Here is a 21560-nt window from a genome sequence, read left to right as displayed (position 1 = left end):
TGGTTGAACTAATTTATATTCCCATCAACAGTGTTAAAGCATTCCTATTTCTCCATATCCTCATCAGCATATGTTGTTTCCTGACTTTTTAATACTCACCATTCTGAGTGGCATGAGATGGTATCTTATTGTGGTTTTGATTTGCATTTCTCTGATGATCAGCAGTGTTGAGATTTTTTTCATGTTTTTGGCCACATAGATGTCTTCTTTTGAGAAGTGTCTGTTCATATCCTTTGCCCACTTTTTGATAGGGTTTTTTTTCTTGTAAATATGCTTAAGTTCCTTGTAAATTCTGGATATTAGACCTTTGTCACATGGGTTGATTGCAAAAATTTTCTCCCATTCTGTAGGTTGTCTGTTTACTGTGACAATAGTTTATTTTGCTGTGAAGAAGCTCTTTAGCTTAATTAGATCCCATTTGTCAATTTTGTCTTTTGTTGCAATTGCTTTTGGCATTTTTGTCATGAAGACTTTGCCCATGCCTATGTCCTGGATGGTATTGCCTAGGTTTTCTTCTAGGGTTTTTATGGTTTTGGTTTTACATTTAAGTCTTTAATCCACCTTGAGTTAATTTTTGTATAAGATGTAAGGAAGGGGTTTAGATTCAGTTTTCTGCATATGACTAGCCAGTTTTCCCAGTACCATTTACTGAATAGGAGATCTTTTCCCCATTGCTTGTTTTTGTCAGGTTTGTCAAAAATCAGACGGTTGTAGATATGTGGTGTTATTTCTGAGCTCTCTGTTCTTTTCCATTGGTCTCTATGTGTGCTTTGGTACCAGTACCATGCTGTTTTGGTTACTGTAGCCTTGTAGTATAGTTTGAAGTCAGGTAGCATGATGCATCCAGCTTTTCTTTTTTATTAGGATTGTCTTGGCTATATGGGGTCTTCTTTGATTCCATATGAAATTTAAAATAGTTTATTTTTCTAATTCTGTGAAGAAAGTTCAATGGTAGTTTGATGGGAATAGCACTGGATCCATAAATTACTTTGGGCAGTATGGCCATTTTCACAATATTGATTCTTCTTACCCATGAGGATGGAGTGTTTTTCCATTTGTTTGTGTCCTCTCTTATTTCCTTGCGCAGTAGTTTATAGATCTCCTTGAAGAAATCCTTCACATCCCTTGTTAGCTGTATTCCTAGGTATTTTATTCTTTTTGTAGCAATTATGAATGGGAGTTCATTCATGATTGGTTCTGTGCTTGCCTATTGTTGATGTAAAGGAATGCTTGTGATTTCTGCACATTGATTTTTGTATCCTGAGACTTTGCTGAAGTTGTTTATCAGCTCAAGAAGTTTTTGGGCTGAGATGATGGGGTTTTCTGAATATAAAATCATGTCATCTGCGAACAGAGAAAATTTTACTTCCTCTCTTCCTATTTGAATATCCTTTATTTCTTTCTCTTGCCTGATTGCCCCGGCCACAACATCCAATACTGTGTTGAATAGCAATGGTGAGAGAGGGCATCCTTGTCTTGTACCAGTTTTCAAAGGGAATGTGCCCAGCTTTTGCCTATTCAGTGTGATATTGGCTATGGGTTTGTCATAAATAGCTCTTGTTATTTTGAGATACATTCCATCAATACCTAGTATATGGAGAGTTTTTAACATGAAGGGATGTTGAATTTTATCAAAGGTCTTTTCTGCGTCTGTTGAGATAATCGTGTTGTTTCTGTCTTTGGTTCTGTTTATGTGATGGATTACATTTATTGATTTGCATATGTTGAACCAGTTTTACATCCCAGAAATGAAGCTGACTTAATAGTGGTGGATAAGTTTTTTGATGTGCTCCTGGACTTGGTTTGCCAGTATTTTACTGAGGATTTTCACATCAATGTTCATCACGGATATTGGCCTGAAGTTTTCTTTTATTGTGGTGTCTCTTCCCAGTTTTGGTATCAGAATGATGCTGCCTTCATAAAATGAGTTGGGGAGGAGTCCCTCCTTTTTAATGGTTTGGAATAGAAGGAATGGTACCAACTCCTTTTTCTATTTCTGGTAGAATTTGGCTGTGAATCTGTCTGGTCCTGGGCTTTTTTGGTTGGTAGGCCATTAATCACTGCCTCAATTTCAGAGCTTGTTGTTTGTCTATTCAGGGATTCAACTTCTTCCTGGTTTAGTCTTTCGAGGGTGTATGTGTCCAGGAATTGATCCATTTCTTCTAGATTTTCTAGTTTATTTGCATAGAGGTGTTTATAGTATTCTCTGATGGTAGTTTGTGTTTCTTTGGGGTCAGTTGTGATGTCCCAGTTATCATTTTTTTTGTGTGTCTGTTTGATTCTTCTCTCTCTTCTCTTTCATTAGTCTAGCTAATGGTCTATCTATGTTTTTAATCTTTTCAATACCCAGCTCCTGGATTCATTGATTTTTTGGAGAGTTTTTCATTTCTCTATCTCCTTCTTTTCTGATCTTGTCTTCTGCTAGCTTTTGGATTAGTTTCCTTTTGCCTCTCTAGCTCTTTTAACTGTGATGGTAGGGTATCAATCGGAGATCTTTCTAGCTGTCTGATGTGGGCATTTAGTGCCATAAATTTCCCTCTTAACACTGCCTTAGCTGTGTTCCAGTGATTCTGGTGTGTTGTTTCTTTGTTCTCATTTGTTTCAAAGAAATTCTTCATTTCTGCCTTAATTTCATTGTTTACCCAGGAGTCATTCCAAAGCAGGTTGTTCAATTTCCATGAAATTGTGTGGTTTTGAGTGAGTTTCTTAATCCTGAGTTCTAGTTTGACTGGACTGTGGTCTGAGAGACTTTTTGTTATGATTTCAGTTCTTCTGCATTTGCTGAGGAGTGTTTTACTTCCAATTATATGATCGATTTTAGAATAAGTGCCGTGTGGCACTGAGAAGAATGTATATTCTGTTGATTTGAAGTAGAGCATTCTGTACACATCTACCAGATCCACTTGGTCCAGAGCTGAGCTCAAGTCCTGAATATCCCTGTTAGTTTTCTGTCTCATTGATCTGTCTAATATTGACAGTGGGTGTTAATACTGACAGTGGGTTCCCACTATTACTGTGTGGGAATCTAAATCTCTTTGTACATCTCTAATAACTTGTTTTATGAATCTGAGTGCTCCTGTATTGGGTGCATGTATATTCAGAATAGTTGAATAGTTAACCCTTCTTGTTGAATTGTTCCCTTTACCATTATGTAATGCCTTTCTTTGTCTTTTTTGATCTTTATTGGTTTAAAGTATGTTTTGTCAGACACTAGGATTGCAGCAACTCCTTTTTTTTTTTTTTTTTGGCTTTCCATTTGCTTGGCAACTTTTCCTCTTTTCCTTTATTTTGAGCCTGTGTGTGTCTTTACACATAAGATAGGTCTCCCGAATACAGCACACTGATGTGTCTTGACCCTTTATCCAGTTTGCCAGTCTGTGCCTTTTAATTGGGGCATTTAGCCCATTTACATTTAAGTTTAGTGTTGTTATGTGTAAATCTGATCCTGTCATCATGATGCTATTTGGTTATTTTGCACACTAATTGATGCAGTTTCCTCATAGTGTCATTTGTCATTATATTTTGGTGTGTTTTTGCAGTGGCCACTACTGGTTTTTCCTTTCTGTATTTAGTGCTTCTTTCAGGAGCTCTTGCAGGGCAGGCCTGGTGGGGGAAAAAAAAAAAAAAAATCCCTCAGCATTTGCTTGTCTATAAATGAATTCATTTCTCCTTCCCTTATGAAGCTTAGTTTGGCTGGATATGAAATTCTGGGTTGAAAATTCTTTTCTTTGAGAATGTTGAATATTGGTCCCCAATCTCTTCTGGCTTGTAGAGTTTCTCCCGAGAGGTCCACTGTTAATCTAATGGGCTTCCCTTTGTAGGTGACCTGCCTTTCTCTCTGGTTACCCTGAACAGTTTTTCCTTCATTTCAACCTTGCAGAATCTGATGATTATGTATCTTGTGGTTGATCTAGTGGAGTATCTTAATGATGTTCTCTGTGTTTCCTGAATTTGTATGTTGGCCTGTCTTTCTAGGTTGAGGAAGTTCTCCCGGATAATAACCTGAAGTGTGTTTTCCAGCTTGTCTCCTTTCTCCCTGTCTCCTTCTTGTACTCCAATCAATCATAGATTCAGTCTTTTTATGAAGTTTCATATTTCTTGGAGGCTTTGTTCATTCCTTTTCATTCTTTTTTCTCTATTCTTGTCTGCATGTCTTATTTCAGTAAGGTGGTCTTCAAACTCTGATTTTTTTTTTTTTTTTGCTTGGTTGATTCAACTGTTGATACTTTGTGTATGCTTCATGAAGTTCTCATGCTGTGTTTTTCAGCTCCATCAGGTTGTTTTTTGCTAGCTGCTGCCCCTCCCCCAAGGAACTCAAATGGCTTAGACAGCAGGCAGCTGCGGCTGGTGCTGGTCACCCCTCCCTCTGGGAGTTCAGTAGGCTTAAGCAGATTCCAGCTGAGAGGCTGTAAGAATCTGTTTGTTCCAGGGTTGGAACACTAGGCCTCAGTGGCGTGAGTTCATGAGTGGGATCTTCCAATCTGTGGGTTGCACAGTTCCATGAAAAAAGCACAGTTTTTCATGGAACATAGTGGACTCACTTACCTCCTTCCTTGGCTGGGGGAAAAGGGCATCCCTGCCCTGTGTGGCTTTCAGGTGGGCTGTTGCAACACACTGCTCTTCCTTCTTTCAGTGGGTCACGCCAGCCTTCTACTCAATTTTGGTGAGAGAACCTTGATCCCTTGGTTGTTGGTGAAGGAGCCACATGCTTGTTATGGTATTTTCAATAGGAGACTCAGAGCACCGCTGCTTCTAGGGGACCATTTTATTATTGCAGATTAACCATTTCTTATCAAAACTTGTTGCAAATCTTGTCCCAGTTCCTTTCACTGTGACTGTAATGATTTTTACATACATTTTTAATGAAATAAAATCTATTATACTTGTCTTCTAAAGCTCTTTACACTGTTTTGTTTGCTTTTCATTCTTTACACAGCTGCCATAGCCTGCTAAACATGTGATTAGCTGTGACCCAGACTCTCTACCAACACATCGAGATTCATTTGTCATAAACAAAAATATTGCAGGAAAATGTCATCAGTGAACGAGTATGTCTCCTCTGTCTCAATAATCCTTAATTACACCATATGTAACCCCTATAGGACAGTGTTGACCACATGAATGAATTGTGCTATGGTTTGGAGTGGTTTGCCCCTGCCAAAACTCACGTTGAAATGTGATCCCCAATATGACAGTGTTCAAAGGTGGAGTCTACTGGAAGGTGTTTGCTTCATGGGTGAATAGATTAATACCCTCTTGCAGGAGTTAAGTGAGTTCTCACTCTCTAGAGAATTAATTAGTTCCTGAAAGAGCAGTGACTCCAACCTCTCCTGCATGTCTCTTTGCACACACCTGCTTCCCTTTCCACTTTCTGCCATAAATTGAGGAAGTGTGAAGCCCTCATCAGATGGGCTGCCCAATCTTGGACTTTCCAGCTCCAGAATCATGAGCCAAATAAACTTTATTTTTATAAATTACCTAGTCTCAGGTATTCTGTTATAGCAACACAAAACAGACTAAGACAAATTATACCTCAAGTCTGTATCTTGAGTCCTCTTAAGTCAGCAAACTAACACAGGAACAGAAAACCAAACACCGCATGTTCTCATTCATAAGTGGGAGTTTAACAATGAGAATGCATGGACACAGGGAGGGGAACATTACACACTGGCACCTGCCGAGGTATGGGGGGCTAGGGGAGGGATAGCATTAGGAGAAATACCTAATGTAGATGACGGGTTGGTGGGTGCAGCAAATCATCATTGCACATGTATACCTATGTAACAAACCTGCATGTTCTGCACATATATCCCAGAACTTAAAGTATAATTTAAAAATAAATAAATACATAAAAAAATAAAAAACACCAAAATTTAAAAAAAATATTTGCTTAATATTTCTATCAACAAATATTTACTGAGCACCTACTTGAAGTTGGTCAGATTGAAGAGCATCATGGTTGTAACCAAAATTATTCTCTTGAGATTCAATGCCTAAAAAGTATATTTAAGTGATTTCTTACATAGCAAACATCTGGATGAGCTTACTCTTCCACCTCCATCTGTATGACATTTGAAGTTATCAGGGTCATCAGCAATAAAGGTCAATTAAGGAGTAGGTAAAGGAAGTGAGAAGTAAAGTGTGCATATTTATTACGCAGGACAAATGAAGCTGCAAAATAAGAAGTGGAGTAAGTTAGTTCCACCCTGGAACTAAAATCTGGAAATAAACTTTCTGAAGCATAATCAGACTTCTGCTCCCAAAGGCAATAATGCCAAGCCCATTTTGAGTCATCTCCAAAATAGCCTGTGTTATCCTCTTCCAACAGCATTTCTTTAGAATTAAAATTGTATTTGGATTAGGATTAAAAAACTAATCAAGGACTTGTTCACTACAGGACAATTTTTAAATCTTCAAGATCTGGAAGAAAGGCAGCCAAGAACCGAGAAACATAACAATGGAAGATGTTCTTGTTTTCTGACAAAGAAAAGAAAGATGCTGTTACTAACCTCGCCATATCCTCCACTCCCTAACCCAGCTGATTTCTAATTGTCATCAGTTTGACCATTTTATGGCCTCCTTTACAAGTTTTGTTCAGACTGAAAACAGTATACTACCCGAATTAAGGAGACAGACTGACTCAGATCCACTCCTCTTTAGTAACCTCAGTCAGTGGCTCTTGGCCTAAAAGTCTCATGATACTTTTTCTCTTCCCAAATAGATATGAGCTTTTACTTTCCCAAATCATCATTCTTTGCACATGCTGGTAGGTGCACGTTGTGTGACCCTCGCTGTATACAGTCATACATTGCTTAATGATGCAGATACATTCAGATAAATGTGTTCTTGGGCAATTTCGTCATCATGCACATGTGATAGAGTGTACTTACACAAACCTAAGATAGTATAGCCTACTACACACCTAGGCTATACAGTATAGCCTGTTGCTCCTATGCTACAAAATTGTACAGCATCGTGGTACTGTACTGAATACTGTAGGCAATTATAATACAATGATATTTGTGTATCAAGACTTATGTAAACATTTCAAAATTTACAATCAAAGTATACTATTATAATCATATGAGACCACCATAACATATGTGGTGTGGCATTGACCAAACATTGTTATGCAGTGTATGACTATACTTCCAACCATTGCATTCATTTGCAGACTCTTTGTATGCCACTCCTCTCCCTCCCCAACAGATTGTATAGATACATCTACTCCTTGTTTCCTTCTGTGGTTGCTGAACAAAGTGCTTGCAGAATTGAAGTGAGACTGGCAGACTCTCTTTCTTATACTCTATCTCTCTGCCTTTTCTCATTTCCCCAGTTCTTTTAAGCCTGAAAATTAAATTGATGAAAAATATAATTGGCTGAATATTTGTGTCCCCATAAATTCACCTGTTAAAATTTAATCACCAATGTGATGATATTAGGATGTGGAATATTTGGGAGGTGATTAGGTTATGAGGGTGGAGCCCTCATGAACAGAATTACTGTCCTTATAAAAGGGATCTCAGAGAGCTCCTTCACCCCTTGCACCATGTGAGGACATAGTGAGAAGACCACCATCTGTGAGTTATGAAGGGGGACCTCACAGACACCAAATCTGCTAGTACCTTGATTTTGGACTTCCCAACCTCCATAACTGTGAGAAATAAATTTTTGTTATTCATAAGCCATCCAGTTTATGGAATTCTGTTATAGCAGCCCAAACAGACTAAGACAAGGAAAAATAAAACACTGCTTACAGAGGGAAAATAAACAAGGTCTGATTTTTCTCCAGACCTGCCTGGATCATAATCCAGGATATGCACTTTCAACAGAAGAAAAGTGAAAATTTTTACTGGGCAAGCCACGCATTACCCTGCAGGGTGGTCTGATACTTCTCTACTTTACAGACCACAGTGCACTAGGACTACATGTACAGATCGCTGCATACTTTACTTAGAATGGGTCAAAAGTCTGCTTTCTGAGTGATACTCCCTTCTGAATGTTCTGAACATTGGAATTCATAGGGCTCTCTTCTTTCTTTCTTGCCAAGATTATTCAGATTGAGTGAGACCATCACTGGCTGACTGTTGGCCAGACAAAACATGTATTCAAACAGACAAATTATCTGACCATTGTTAAATAACAGAATTCCTTAAATTCTACAGTTTAGCTATCACAACAACTAAAAAATGTTTGGCCCTTGCTATATGCTTGGCTCTGTGCTAATCACAAGGAATATAAAAGCAAATAAAATATACCCTTATCCATACCCTTGAGGAACTCTCAGTCTAGTGGGAGAGAGAGACAAGTTAACAAATATTCCAATACAATGCAATACATACTATAAAAGAACAAAGAAAAAGTACCAGTGAAACACTAACTACAAAATCATCTTGTTGAAACATTAAATAGTAAGTGATCAAGTTTACCTGGGATGCCAACATGTATTCACTGAGTACCTCCTGTGATCCAGTTACAAGGGAATGATGGGGAGAACTAACTAATGTTCAGAAATCAAGGAGGGGCTTTTAGAGGAAATGAAATTACAACGAAGATATGAGAGGTGAGCCAGGAAAGAAATTAGAAAAGGGGGATCCTGGCAGAGAGATAGCATAAGTGAAGACCTTCAGATGAGATGTAAGTGTTTACAGAAGCCTGTATAGCTTGAGCATAGGAAACTAAGTTGGGCGTCCCAAGAGATGGAAATTTAGAGGCTGGGACCAGACAACTCAAGGTCTGGTAGGCCAGCTAAAGAGATTATATTTTTGTCTAAGTGCACTGGGAGGCCATTAAAGAGTATAAATTGGTAGTTAAATTTCTCCCAAATAACTCCGAGTCCTTCTTACATGTTTACATGAGCATGATACAGTACTATACAGATAAACAGTATTTGATCCTCTGGTCCTAGAACCAACCTCCTTGTAGCATTCTCCTCTTCTGAATGAACTCCTGCACTCAGGTTCAGTGATTACATCTCCTTATTGATGATTTAATTGTCTCCTGTCTCCCCTCTCTGACTGCCCCCACATAACTTACATCTAGTACCTGTGTCCCCAGAATCCCCTTCAGTCAAGCTGATCTGTAGTTTTCTTACTTCTTAGGATGTTTTCTCCCCTCTAGCTTCCTGTAGCACCAATCCCTTCAACCTCCTTCCCTTCCTTCAGATTCTTACTTCCACCTCTTTGACTCTCCCTAGCTCCTGTCTTCTATGATTTGGTGTGTACTGTGTTCGTGGGTGAAGTGGGCAGAAAGGATCAGATTCATTGAATCTGATAATGATAATAAATTGTTTGTAGTCTTTTTCTTTGCTTGTGTCTTCTATCTTGACTGAAAATATGAAATATTTGCATTATTGTAGAATGTATTTCACAACTTATATACTCACTCCCTGTTTGGCATTTTTAGAGCATTTCTAATAGGTATTTTTCCTGCAGAAAAGTGTGGTAGAGACACCTAGTGAACATTCACATCTGGTTTTTCTCTCCTTCTGGGCACATGAAAAGGTAAGACTCCCTTTCTCTTTGCACTGAGGCAGGGCCATGTCACTAGCCTAAGGGCTGTAATGCCAAAGTGACATGGGTCACTTCTGAGCCAATGCATTCAAGTACAACACCAGACTCTCCAAAGCCCTGGTCCCCTGCTGAACCAACCGAGGAGGTCCCACATTGCAGATGGTGCATCAGAGCTGCTACACAGAGGAAAGTTGCTGAGTTACCTTGACCTGCAGTGAACTAGAATTTGATGTTAGCATTTTTGTGACATCTGTTATCATAGCATATCAAAGCATATTCTGATATTCTCACTAATACAGAAAGGTTGTGAGAATTGGTCAGACTGCCTTCCCACGTTATACTTATTTCCTTGCAAGCATTCTCATTGTCTTCATAGGTGTGTTTTATTGTCTATATTTGATAGGAAGTTTGTTTGTGATTATTCTTTTTAATTAATTCTCCCTCTGCCTCTAACCAATGTTCTTGTAGTAAATAATTATATTCACTTCACTGAGTTAACGTAACAAAAAGCACAGACTAAATAATCAAAATTTATTTCACTCTCCCCTTTCTTTTCTACTTTCCATTTATCCTTCCTTCCTCGCTACCTTTTCTTCCTACTTCTTGCTTTTCTTTCTTTCTTTTATCCATTGTTCCCCCCTGTCCTTTCCACCTTCTAGAAACAATGTCTGCTCAGTAAATGCTGATTACCTATTAACTGATTTTTTTAATCCCCAAAGTGCTAAGTACTATGTCCTTCCCCTTATCTCCCCCTCTCTTCTTGCTTTCATCTCTCCTCCCACCTTGGGACGCCTATTATGGTTTAGAATAGCACTATTTGTTTTTGTTGTGTTTTTTGTTTTCGTTGTGTTTTTCGTTTTCTCCTTTGACATGGTTCAGGGACTCAACCTGACAGTTTGAGGGAATCTTGAGAATGAGAACTTCCATCTCCCCTTTGGGTTTCTAGGCTGCATAGTGCAACCTAATCTCCCCAAAACCTCCTTATACTCTTTTCTATGAAAGTTATACTATTACAATAATCAGAAATAGTAAATAGATCACAAAAGCCTTTGACAAGGAGAAGTCACAGAATTTAAAGATCTGTCACATAGATCTTTAGACTCATAATTCCAACCTAAATTTCTACTTTCTTCTCTAAAGTGATAAATGATCTAAAGAAAATTTTAAAGTACACTGAAAATGATAAAGGATAAGTAATTCTTGAGCTAGTAAATTTTGCTGGCACTGTGTAGTAGTGTTTACACACATATAAGCAGCTGGAATTGGGCAATGATGCTCACCTATTTACTTACACAACTGTGGCCACTACTCTTGAGGTCCTCCTTTATCCTTAAATGCATCCAGTTTCTGTCCTTTAATTTGGTCCCTGGTTTTCAGCCCTAGACTCAACTCAAATACTGTCCTTATCCATAGATGGTGCTTCTTGATTTTACTCTTCAAGAGGGCTCTTACAAAGTCCTCTGTCTGGCATCTCCATGTTTAGACATTTCCTCTGGCTTTATTCATTCTAGGTCAACCCTCAGAAACCCACCTCAGTTCTAACCTTAGCAGTCCAAGATGGACTTGGGCACATAGGAACAACATAGAACTAAAAACATTTTAAAAGTGAACATGAAGCATTTAATCAAAAGGCCATGTTGTGCTACTTTCCAAGTCAGTTGTTAAACATGGACATTATTTAAAAATAAACTGGCTGGGTGCAGTGGCTCATGCCTGTTATCCCAACACTTTGCAGACCAAGGCAGGCAGATTTCTTGAGCCCAGGAGTTCCAGACCAGCCTGGGCAACATCATGAAACCCTGTGTCCACAAAAGAAAAGACAAAAACTAGACAGGCATAGTGGTGCACACCTGTACTCCCAGCTACTCAGGAGGCTGAGGCAGGAGGATCACTTGAGCCTCGGAGGTTGAGGCTGCAGTGAGCTGTGATCATGCTACTGCACTCCAGCCTAGGTAACACAGCAAGGCCATGTCTCAAAATAAATAAATAAATAAACAAACAAACAAACTGTTTAAACTTTTAACTAAGCTATGTTAAAATAAAGGGAATATATATGCAAAACTAATCACTTCTTAATTATTTTACCAGATTTTTACTATTTTTTATTCTTTTGGGGTTACTTGCATCTAATGTATCTGTTTGATGGGAATATTATATAATGGTGTACTACTGTGCTGTCTTCCCAACTTTGAGTTCAATTAGCCACTGTGAGAGTATTTAGACTAAGGAAATCAACAAATACTACAAATCAGGGTGTTTTCCTCCACACACCCAGCTGGTCAACACTTATCAGCAAGGGTGACAGTTTCTCTTGGATGTGGATAATGAAGACAAAACTGTAAGGTAGGGGAATTATTCATGGTTACTTCCCCAGAATGTACTCCCATACTGTTCCTTTCCTTAACAGAACACTAAATCACCTAGCCACATAGTCTGCATGATACCTTGCCTTCAGCTTCAAGCTTATTGTCTTAAGCAAAGTGTTGTAATCCCAAACCTCACTAAAGGAAGCCTGGTTTGAAGACATATTCATGATCCAAATCAGGCCAACTATGACCACTGAAGCTGATTTGAGGGAGCTGCATATGAGCTACCAGGAAATCCAATCTGTCATTCCTGTTACATATGAATAAAGAAGCACATAGCCCTGGAAGACACTGGTAATCATCTTAGAACACAAACAAAAGACTGCCCATGCATGAATATAAGCCAAGGACATAGAACCAAGAAATAGTGAGAGAAAAACTAGGTTGGACCAAGCCTTCTCTGAATATCTAATCTAAGGCTTTCTGTAAGTTAATGCCCTTAGTTAGACTGAGGTGGACTTTTAGTTATTTGTACCAAAATGATTCCTTTCTAATACACAACATGGAGTGTGTATCTTTAGATGAGGTCATTGCAGGAAGAAAGTAAACACTCTTCGCCCGTCCTATGATAACTTTATGTGAGCATATGCCCTACTCTCCCACCACGGAGCAAGCTCTTTGTAGGCTTAAACTTCTTATTGCACATCTTTGTGTCTGTAGTTACTTTAACACTGCACCCTGCAAGTGCAGAGCAGGTAGTAAGTGCTTAATATAGGTTTGCTTAATTGAATTTGTTAGTAAGTCAGAGAGAGATTGTGCAAGAAATGGAATGAATCAGAGTAAATTCCTCTTCTCTTCTTCAGCCAAGCAGCCAATATGAACCCATCTGTTGTCATTTCTGAATGTCCCAGAGAAAAAGGAATGAAGCAATGTAGCTCTTGAGTCCAACAGTTCAGTCTTTCAACTGAAGGAAGTTAGTTTTCTTCAGGGATAGAGTGAAAATAGGCCCTGGTCTTCCACTTGGCATAAACATTAGGAAAACTCCTTTGGTCAATGTTTTCATGATGCTAAATATCTGGATAAGAATGAAAATGTGCTGTCAACATGCTTCAGAAACTCTATGCATATGATACCACATCAGCAAAATATCAAGTTACTTAACCAGACTTCTCATTTTCTCTGCAGGAGTCTGGGTTGCTTATATCCATGAAAGTGATGACTATGAGTATAACAGTCCCAGAACAGTGTGGCACTGTGAGTCTGAATGAAGCCAGTCCCTTATTACTTGGGGAGGGAGGTAGGTATGGAACAATGGCAAGTCAACATGAATGTTTCAGTTACATTTCAAGGAAGAAAGAGAAAATACCCATAGAAAGAGAACCGCTGCCTGCTTCTGCTTTCCCATGCTTCCTGTTTCCTTTCTTCAACAGCCCTATTGATGTCCAACATACATCTTATTTATTTACGTATTTCTCTTTTTTTGAGAAAAGGTCTCACTCTATCACCCAGGCTGGAGTGCAGTGGTGCGATCTAGGCTCACAGCAACCTCCCTCTCCTGGGTTCAAGCAATTCTCCTGTCTCAGCTCCCTGAGTAACTGGGATTACAGGCATGCACTACCATATCCAGCTACTTTTTTTGTATTTTTAGTAAAAATGGAGTTTCACCATGTTGGTCAGGCTGGTCTCGAACTTCTGACCTCAAGTGATCCACCCACCTCTGCCTCCCAAGGTGCTGGAATTACAGGCGTAAGCCACCAGGCCCGACCTATTTTCACAAATTTAAGTTTTCTATTTCCCAGAATGTAAGCGCCAGGAAGGCAAGGATTTGTCTTTATTTTTGTTCACGGCTGTATCCTCAGTACCTAAAATAGATTTTGGCACACAGTAAATGCTCAAGAAATATTCATTAAACAAATGAATGACCTTTAGAATGACCATTTGCCAATCAGTTCATAAATTAGAAATTAAAATGGCCAGGTTAAAAAAAATTGGTTTTTTTCCCCCAAGTTAAATTAAAAGACCTTGTGACAATTAGTTCTGGCTCAACTATAGTCTAACTGTGTGACTATAATCAATTCACTTAACATTTTGCTCCTTCATTTCTCCATCTGGAAAATGGGCACAATAGTACCGGAAACATTCTTCAAAAGCTTTCAAGAATCTCAAAAGAGGCAACGACTATAAAAGTATTAGGTTCAAGATTCAATGCAGATGCTTAGCATTGTTTCATAAAATTAAATAAGGATCTCATTGTCCTTTAACTTACTAAGCTGGCAAAATTTCATTTTTCAGCTTCTGTTCTTATACATACTAATGACTATACATTAAACAACTTTCTGTATTTTCATTTCATCCAAAGTATTGTTTACAGCAATTTTAATTAACCAATCATTTTCAAACAAAACTGTAATTTCTGACATTTTAAATTTGCCTTCAAAGTCACGAACTTTTAAAGATAAAAATAGGTATACTCAAAAAATCCAACCTAACTCATATTTATTGAGACACGTGAAATGGCATATTTCTAGGGTAATCATTGTTTCCCCCTCCCAGTATGTCAATAACAAACCGGGTTTTTTTGTGGTAGAAATTCCATTTATTCTCTTCTCATTTGCTCTTTCAAGCTGAATTCTATTGTAGAGTCTTCCCTTTCAATCTTTAAAAAGTGACCCTGTACCTTTAATAGCGGAGACCTGGTGAGAGGTTTCTTTCCAAACTTGTTCCCTGGCTTCCAAGTGACGAAACCGGCTGTAATTTGAGAGCAGAGAGATCCTCAGGATATCTTTAGCCAAAGGAAAAGCTCCGCATTCCCACCCAGTCCAGAAATTGAAATACTATCAGGGGGCAAGAGGCTTTCTCTCCAGCTACACACTCCATCTCCCGGGAGCAAGGGGAAACTCCGAGAGGAGCGCTACAGAGCCAGCATCTTGCCAGCGCCCCCGGAGGAGGGGTTCCCCGCTACGCCTGTGCCGGAGGAGTTCCAGCCACCGAGCGAGGGGCGCAAGGGTGGGTGCATCCTGCGCTGTGGCGGCCGCGCTACCCAGACGCTGGTGTGCAGAGCCACATGAAGCCTGCTGGGGACTGGGGGCCAGGGAGCAGCAAGCCGGCTGGGACTGAGGCGGACGCTGTCTCAGGGAGACGCTGACTCGCAAAGACACTCCCTTCCTTGTGCCTGGGTGATAAGTCTCCTCCTGGGGTCCCTGGCCATCCTGAATATCCAGAATGGTGTTTCTGAAGTTCCTCTGCATGAGTTTCTTCTGCCACCTGTGTCAAGGCTACTTCGACGGCCCCCTCTACCCAGAGATGTCCAATGGGACTCTGCACCACTACTTCGTGCCGGATGGGGACTATGAGGAGAACGATGACCCCGAGAAGTGCCAGCTGCTCTTCAGGGTGAGTGACCACAGGCGCTGCTCCCAGGGGGAGGGGAGCCAGGCCGGCAACCTGCTGAGCCTCACCCTGCGGGAGGAGTTCACCGTGCTGGGCCGCCAGGTGGAGGATGCTGGGCGCGTGCTGGAGGGCATCAGCAAAAGCATCTCCTACGACCTAGACGGGGAAGAGAGCTATGGCAAGTACCTGCGGCGGGAGTCCCACCAGATCGGGGATGCCTACTCCAACTCGGACAAATCCCTCACTGAGCTGGAGAGCAAGTTCAAGCAGGGCCAGGAACAGGACAGCCGGCAGGAGAGCAGGCTCAACGAGGACTTTCTGGGAATGCTGGTCCACACCAGGTCCCTGCTGAAGGAGACGCTGGACATCTCTGTGGGGCTCAGGGACAAATACGAGCTGCTGGCTCTCACCATTAGGAGCCATGGGACCCGACTGGGCCGGCTGAAAAATGATTATCTTAAAGTATAGGTGGAAGAGTACAAATGCTAGAGAGAGGGAATCCAATCAGCCCCGCTTTGGAGGGTGGGGGACAGAAGATGGGGCTACATTTCCCCCATACCTACTATTTTTTTATATCTAGATTTGCACTTTGAGAACAAATCTGAGGTCATCTTTAAAAAGAGAAAAATTGAAGACGAGTGATTTTGTTTTAGTTTTGTTTTTGTACATTATTTATGTGATTGTGACAGAATTGTCACCTGGAAAGAACAATTTTAAGCAATGTCATTTCTAGATGGCTTTCTAATTCTGCAGAGATACCTGTTTCAGCCACATCTAAAAGAGCACAGTTGTATGTGGTGGGGAATGAAACTCCCCATCCTGCAGATTATGTGGAAATACCCAAACATAATAGTGCGTAGCTCCTTTTAGCCTCTAGCCTTCACTCCTGGGCTCCAAAAGCTATCTGAGTTGCTTGTTTTTCAAATGAGGTTCAAGGTGCTGCTTTGCATGCCTGCCAACCCATGGAAGCTGTTTGTTACTTCTTTTCTCTCTTATTTATTAATCATGGTCTGAGAGTTGTTTTTGTTTTTTGTAACAGTATTGCCACAAAACTATAGGCAAATCGCATTTGCAGGGAGATTTCTGGTGCCTCTGTGGGTGTGTGTAAGTTAAAGTGGTCACATTTAAGAAGGCCAAGCTTTGTAGTGGTTGCACAGTCACACTGATATGCTGATTTGCTCTTTCTCATTGTATGTCTATGCTTTGTCATCAGTGCTATAGTAAATTACAAAGAAGTAGTCAGATTGTTTGAACATACCCCAGATGCCTATGATTTAGGTTACCGATGTATTCTTTCTCATTTGGGGTTTTGCTTCTGTTTGTTTATTGGAAACTTGTACTTCAAGTAGGGGGAATTCTAATTCTAATAACTCCTTAGCTAAGTTTTATAATTCAGGCAATAAACATGTTTTCATATAATACTGGCTTACTTTGTAATTTACATCTGTAACTTCCATATTTCAAAAAGGGGCCAATGCAAAAGGAGAGAGATTTAAGCCAGTAAACTGGATTTAAGCCAGTTTACTTAGAGTATATGATAAAGAAGGCAGGGGAATAGCCACATGTTTGGCAATTCTCTCCATAGTCACCCAGCATCCTCACAAGAAAACAAAAATCTAGCCATTGCCAGAATTTTAAATTTGATCCCTATAGGTCTGCTTAAAGACTCAAATTTTCTCCAGTTTTTCTCATAAACTCAATTGGAAAAGTTTCTGACAAGGTTCATACCCTATACCCTTATGCAGAGCAAGCATTCCATCCTAAGTTATAAACTACAATGATGTTTAATTTTGAAGCCAGGTCTACATTATTTAATTAATGGCTTTAAAAGGTGGAGATGCACTTTATTTAGTATCTTTCCCTAGCCAATTCTTACTCTCACCTTAAATATGCTTTCTTATTGCATATATGCACAGATGCACACACACACACACACACACACACACATGAAAATAAATAATGTTCATATTCTTCTGTTCAACAGACATTTATTTTCTCCTCTCCCTTGAATAAGAAAACAAGTTTTCCATTCCTATGAACTGTCTAATATCTTTCTATTACTGTAGGGGAAACTGAGGCTGGGAAAGGCTAAGTGACTTATCTTCCGTCAGTTATAACAGCCCCTAGTCTCTTAAATTTAAGTACAGGACTTGCCCGTACTAATATTTTTAAGAATACTGAGAAATGAGAGAGAGTGGTCGAATGTCTGAAATTTTGCTTAACTTATTGTACTTAAAATCACTTATAACTTCTTTTTGTTACTCAGGGCCCCACTTTTGTTGCTTTTTACACCTGTGTGTAGAAAGAAGATTAATGATCACTTAAAATAGTTTCCTTCTTTATTCTAAAAAAATGAGGAAAAAATAACAGTGGCAAATAAAATCATATTTGGTACTAAAATGTTTGTAGTTTGAAGTCACAATCATTAATGCCTCAAAACATTATATCACTCACTTCACAGTAATTATTTGGTAGTTCACAGACTTACCAAATGTCATCTCGTTGATTTTCCCAGCCGTAATGGGAGGATATTGGACATGTGATAGTGATGGAAAACTGTTTTCCCTGTGCATGCTAATTTCAATCTATTGGTAATGCTTCCATACAACGTTATGTTAAGAAGGATTCAAAAGACACAGAAGTGAAGAGTGTCATCCCTAATCAGAGATATCTTCCATGGGTGCAAGAAGGGGAATGGTAACACATCTGCTATAAATTTGAAAACCCTTAAATAGATTATGTATGAGGTTCTTTCCAGTGCTAACATTCTATGATTCCTACAAAACCAGAACGAAATTATCTGGCATCCAATCACTCCACTCAAGCCTAGATGTACAGCCAGTAATCCCACAGAGTCTTATGTAAATGGCCTCAGAGGGCAAATGGGAATTTCCAGGTGGGGAGAGGAAACAATCCTGAACTGCCAGCCCAGAGAATAACATCACAAGGCTGTTCCAAACCTTCTTAGGGTGGGGAGCCAGACCTACTCACATCTTTCCTCTCCACTTCCTCATGATTCTTATTAGACCTTGTTATTCATGCAGTGACAAATTCTCTTTTCAAGCACTGGTTCTTTTTATTTCTTAGACCATGTACTATTTTGAGAATCGAAAGAAAACTACACACTCTCTTCTCTGCAAAATCTACTTGCAAACGAATCTATACAAGTTAGGATATTAATTATTTTTATATTTGTTGACCACTTAATTTGTGCCAGGCACTGAGCTGGGTTGTTGGTCATTCTGGGATGTTACAAAGCCTTGGGGCTTCATCTGTAAACCAAGAAATTTGAAAAGCCTCTTAGAGTTTTATTTGGAACAGGAGGCATTTATTATTATTGTTGTTGTTGTTGTTAAGTATAGTAACAATTAAAAAACAGCTAACTTTTCTGAAAACTCAGTATTATTGGTAAGGCCCTGTGCTAAGAACTTTGCCTGGGTCATTTCTCTTAATTCTAACAACAAACTGCATGAGGAAAGCATTTTATAAAATGAAGTAGACCGGGCGCGGTGGCTCAAGCCGCAATCTCAGCACTTTGGGAGGCCGAGACGGGCGGATCACGAGGTCAGGAGATCGAGACCATCCGGCTAACACGGTGAAACCCCGTCTCTACTAAAAAAAACAAAAAAACAAAAAAAAAAAACAAAAAAAAAACACTAGCCAGCGCCTGTAGTCCCAGCTACTCGGGAGGCTGAGACAGGAGAATGGCGTGAACCCGGGAGGCGGAGCTTGCAGTGAGCTGAGATCAGGCCACTGCACTCCAGCCTGGGCGACAGAGCGAGACTCTGTCTCAAAAAATAAATAAATAAATAAACAAACAAATAAATAAAATGAAGTAATACATGTCAAGCACTTAGAGTTGCGCCTGAGACATAGTGAATCCTCAATAAATTTTACTTGCTGTTATTACTGTTTTTATTATTATCATTACCTTTATAGCTGAGGCCTAGAAAGCCTAGGTACTATTTTCGAGACTAAAACTGTGTAATATCTTATATACCTTACTATGATCTCGGTCTTAACTGATGATTCTCTGAGATATACAGCAAATAAAAGAAGAATGTGGAGGATAGGGGATTAAAGGGGCCTCCAGTTACCACTTTAAATGTCCTCTGCAGTTCAGATTCTTGATAATGTCTGGAAGTCAGAAGCTGGTTGGTTTCCCTGTTTATAGAATTACTCATTAATACTTTCTCTGGGAGATGCGTTGTACAGTACCACTAATTCTTCTCTCAGTCGAACCACATGAAAACATCTACATAACTATTTTGAAGTGTTCTACAGGTATCTATCTGGAGGCTGTTGATGAAAGACACTAGGCTACTTTAGCCTCTGCTACCACCAAAGCCAGGCTCATAGAAGCGGTCAGAAGCTGTAAGAAGCCAGCAGGTGTGTTATGCACAGCAGTACCAAGAAGCTATCCAATAGTTCACACACTTTTCATTGCCTTTTAAACTCTCATTTACAACTCTGCTAAGGAAATGGGCTCAAAACTTCCCGGGAGGAGCCTTGAAACTTAGATTATAAACTATTTTAGTAAGTTATAAAAATGTCCATGAAACCCACTAATGATATGAAATCATACTAAGGGGCAGTGTGGTCAAATTTCTGATGCATTTTTCAGAGGAGGATTATTAAATTATTTTTTATATGGAATGTAATACTAAATTTCATGTAAAATTGGGATGTAACATTTTATATGGAATAATAATATTGGATAGAAAATAGAAATGCTAAATATGGTTTATTAATATTTTAATATAAAAGAGAAAACAATTGGAGATGTAAGAAGATTTGGTTTCAAATAGAATACAAAAAACTGCAACAATAACTAGTATAGAAAATGGGATTCCTTCAATCATATTAGTGATTGTGGAATTAAAATTGTCCTTAGGAACACTATTTCTAAAGTCTGGATCTCGATGGATATGTCATTCATTAAATATTTTAATATGCCACTATATGAGGTAGCCAGGATAATAATAGCTTATAAATATGTAAGGAAACTGACACCTAAACAAAGAATTCAAGTACAGCAATGTAGGAGATTGGAGTATGTACAAGGTTCTATGGGAGCTCAGCAAGGATTTAAATTAGAACTGTCTGGAAAATGTAGAGTAGCATATCTTAGTCTAATCTGTGCTGCCATAACAGAATGTCTGAGACTGGGTAATTTATAATGAACAGAAATGTATTAGTTAACAATTCTGAAGACTGGGAAGTCCAAATCAAGGTATCAGCATCTTGTGAGAGCCTTCTTGTTATGTCATTACATGGTGGAAAGAAAGAAGGCTAGAGAGAACAAGAGGGGGCCAAACTCATTCTTTTATACTGGCACCAACCACACCCATGAGCATGAAGCCCTCATGGCCTAATAACCTCATTAAGGTCCCGCTTCTTAATACTGCTCCAATGGCAATTAAATTTCATTGAGTTCTGGAAGTCCCAAATATTCAAACCTTAGCGCAGTGCAAATAAAACAAAGATTCGGCATAAACACACATTCAAGACACGCAGGATTTTTATTCTTGCTGCTAGGGTTATTGTTGTTTAGCCTTTTTAATAACAATTTCTGATTACAAAAGTCATTATCAGCCAGGCGTGATGGCTCAAGTCTGTAATCCCAGCACTTTGGGAGGCCGAAGCGGGTGGATCACAAGGTCAGGAGTTCAAGACCATGTCTTGAACCATGGTGAAACCTCGAACCTACTAAAAATACAAAACTTATCCAGGCACAGTGTCAGGTGCCTGTAATTCCAGCTACTTGGGAGGCTGAGGCAGGAGAATCACTTGAACCCAGGAGACAGAGTTTGCAGTGAGTAGAGATCGTGCCACTGCACTGTAACCTGGGCGACAGAGCAAAACTCTGTCTCAAAAGAAAAAAAAAATGTGATTATCTGCTGAATGTTAATAATATAGAAAACACAGTAGCACAAGAAAACAAAATTGTTCATATTCTGAAACTCCTTCTGCCATATACTCACTATTTGCATTTTGGTATACTTTTTTCCATACTTTTCATGTATATCTATGTATATATTTTCTCTTTAGAAAAAGTATTATAATAAATATATTGTTTTGTACCAATGTTTATTTCAGGTGTTAAGAATATTTAATTGCATCAATGTTTTTTAAATGCTTAGATCTATCCACAATGTTTCAGGATGCAGAGGTTCTAGGTTCTAGATCTTGCCTCACAATGTATTAGCTGTGTAACTTTGAATGATTCTCTGAAATGTTCTGAAATTCAGTCATTTTGTTTGCAAAATGAAGATAATTATAGCTAGTGTTTATTAAACAGGCACTGTTCAAAGTGTTTTCCACATGTTATTTTATATAATCTGGTTAGAAT

The 21560-nt window shown here is 39.2% G+C and overlaps 1 protein-coding gene across 1 annotated transcript; it reads left to right on the top strand.

Annotated features, from left to right (window-relative positions):
• The first annotated feature begins 14572 nt into the window (after positions 1–14572).
• FIBIN (fin bud initiation factor homolog (zebrafish)) lies at positions 14573–16627 on the top strand. Its single transcript, XM_025358269.1, has 2 exons — positions 14573–14845; positions 14937–16627. The coding sequence occupies exon 2, from the start codon at positions 15041–15043 to the stop codon at positions 15674–15676; it is 636 nt and encodes a 211-aa protein (XP_025214054.1). The 5' UTR covers positions 14573–14845; positions 14937–15040; the 3' UTR covers positions 15677–16627.
• Positions 16628–21560: the final 4933 nt, after the last annotated feature.

Source organism: Theropithecus gelada, chromosome 14 (genome assembly GCF_003255815.1).
Source record: "Theropithecus gelada isolate Dixy chromosome 14, Tgel_1.0, whole genome shotgun sequence".
NCBI classification, from domain to species: domain Eukaryota; kingdom Metazoa; phylum Chordata; class Mammalia; order Primates; family Cercopithecidae; genus Theropithecus; species Theropithecus gelada.
Note: the sequence above shows the minus strand (reverse complement) of the source record. Positions and strands in the feature narration are given on the sequence as shown.

Bases quoted from the DNA above. Each gene is read 5' to 3' on its own strand.
- FIBIN (XM_025358269.1), top strand. From the start codon at position 15,041: ATGGTGTTTCTGAAGTTCCTCTGCATGAGTTTCTTCTGCCACCTGTGT.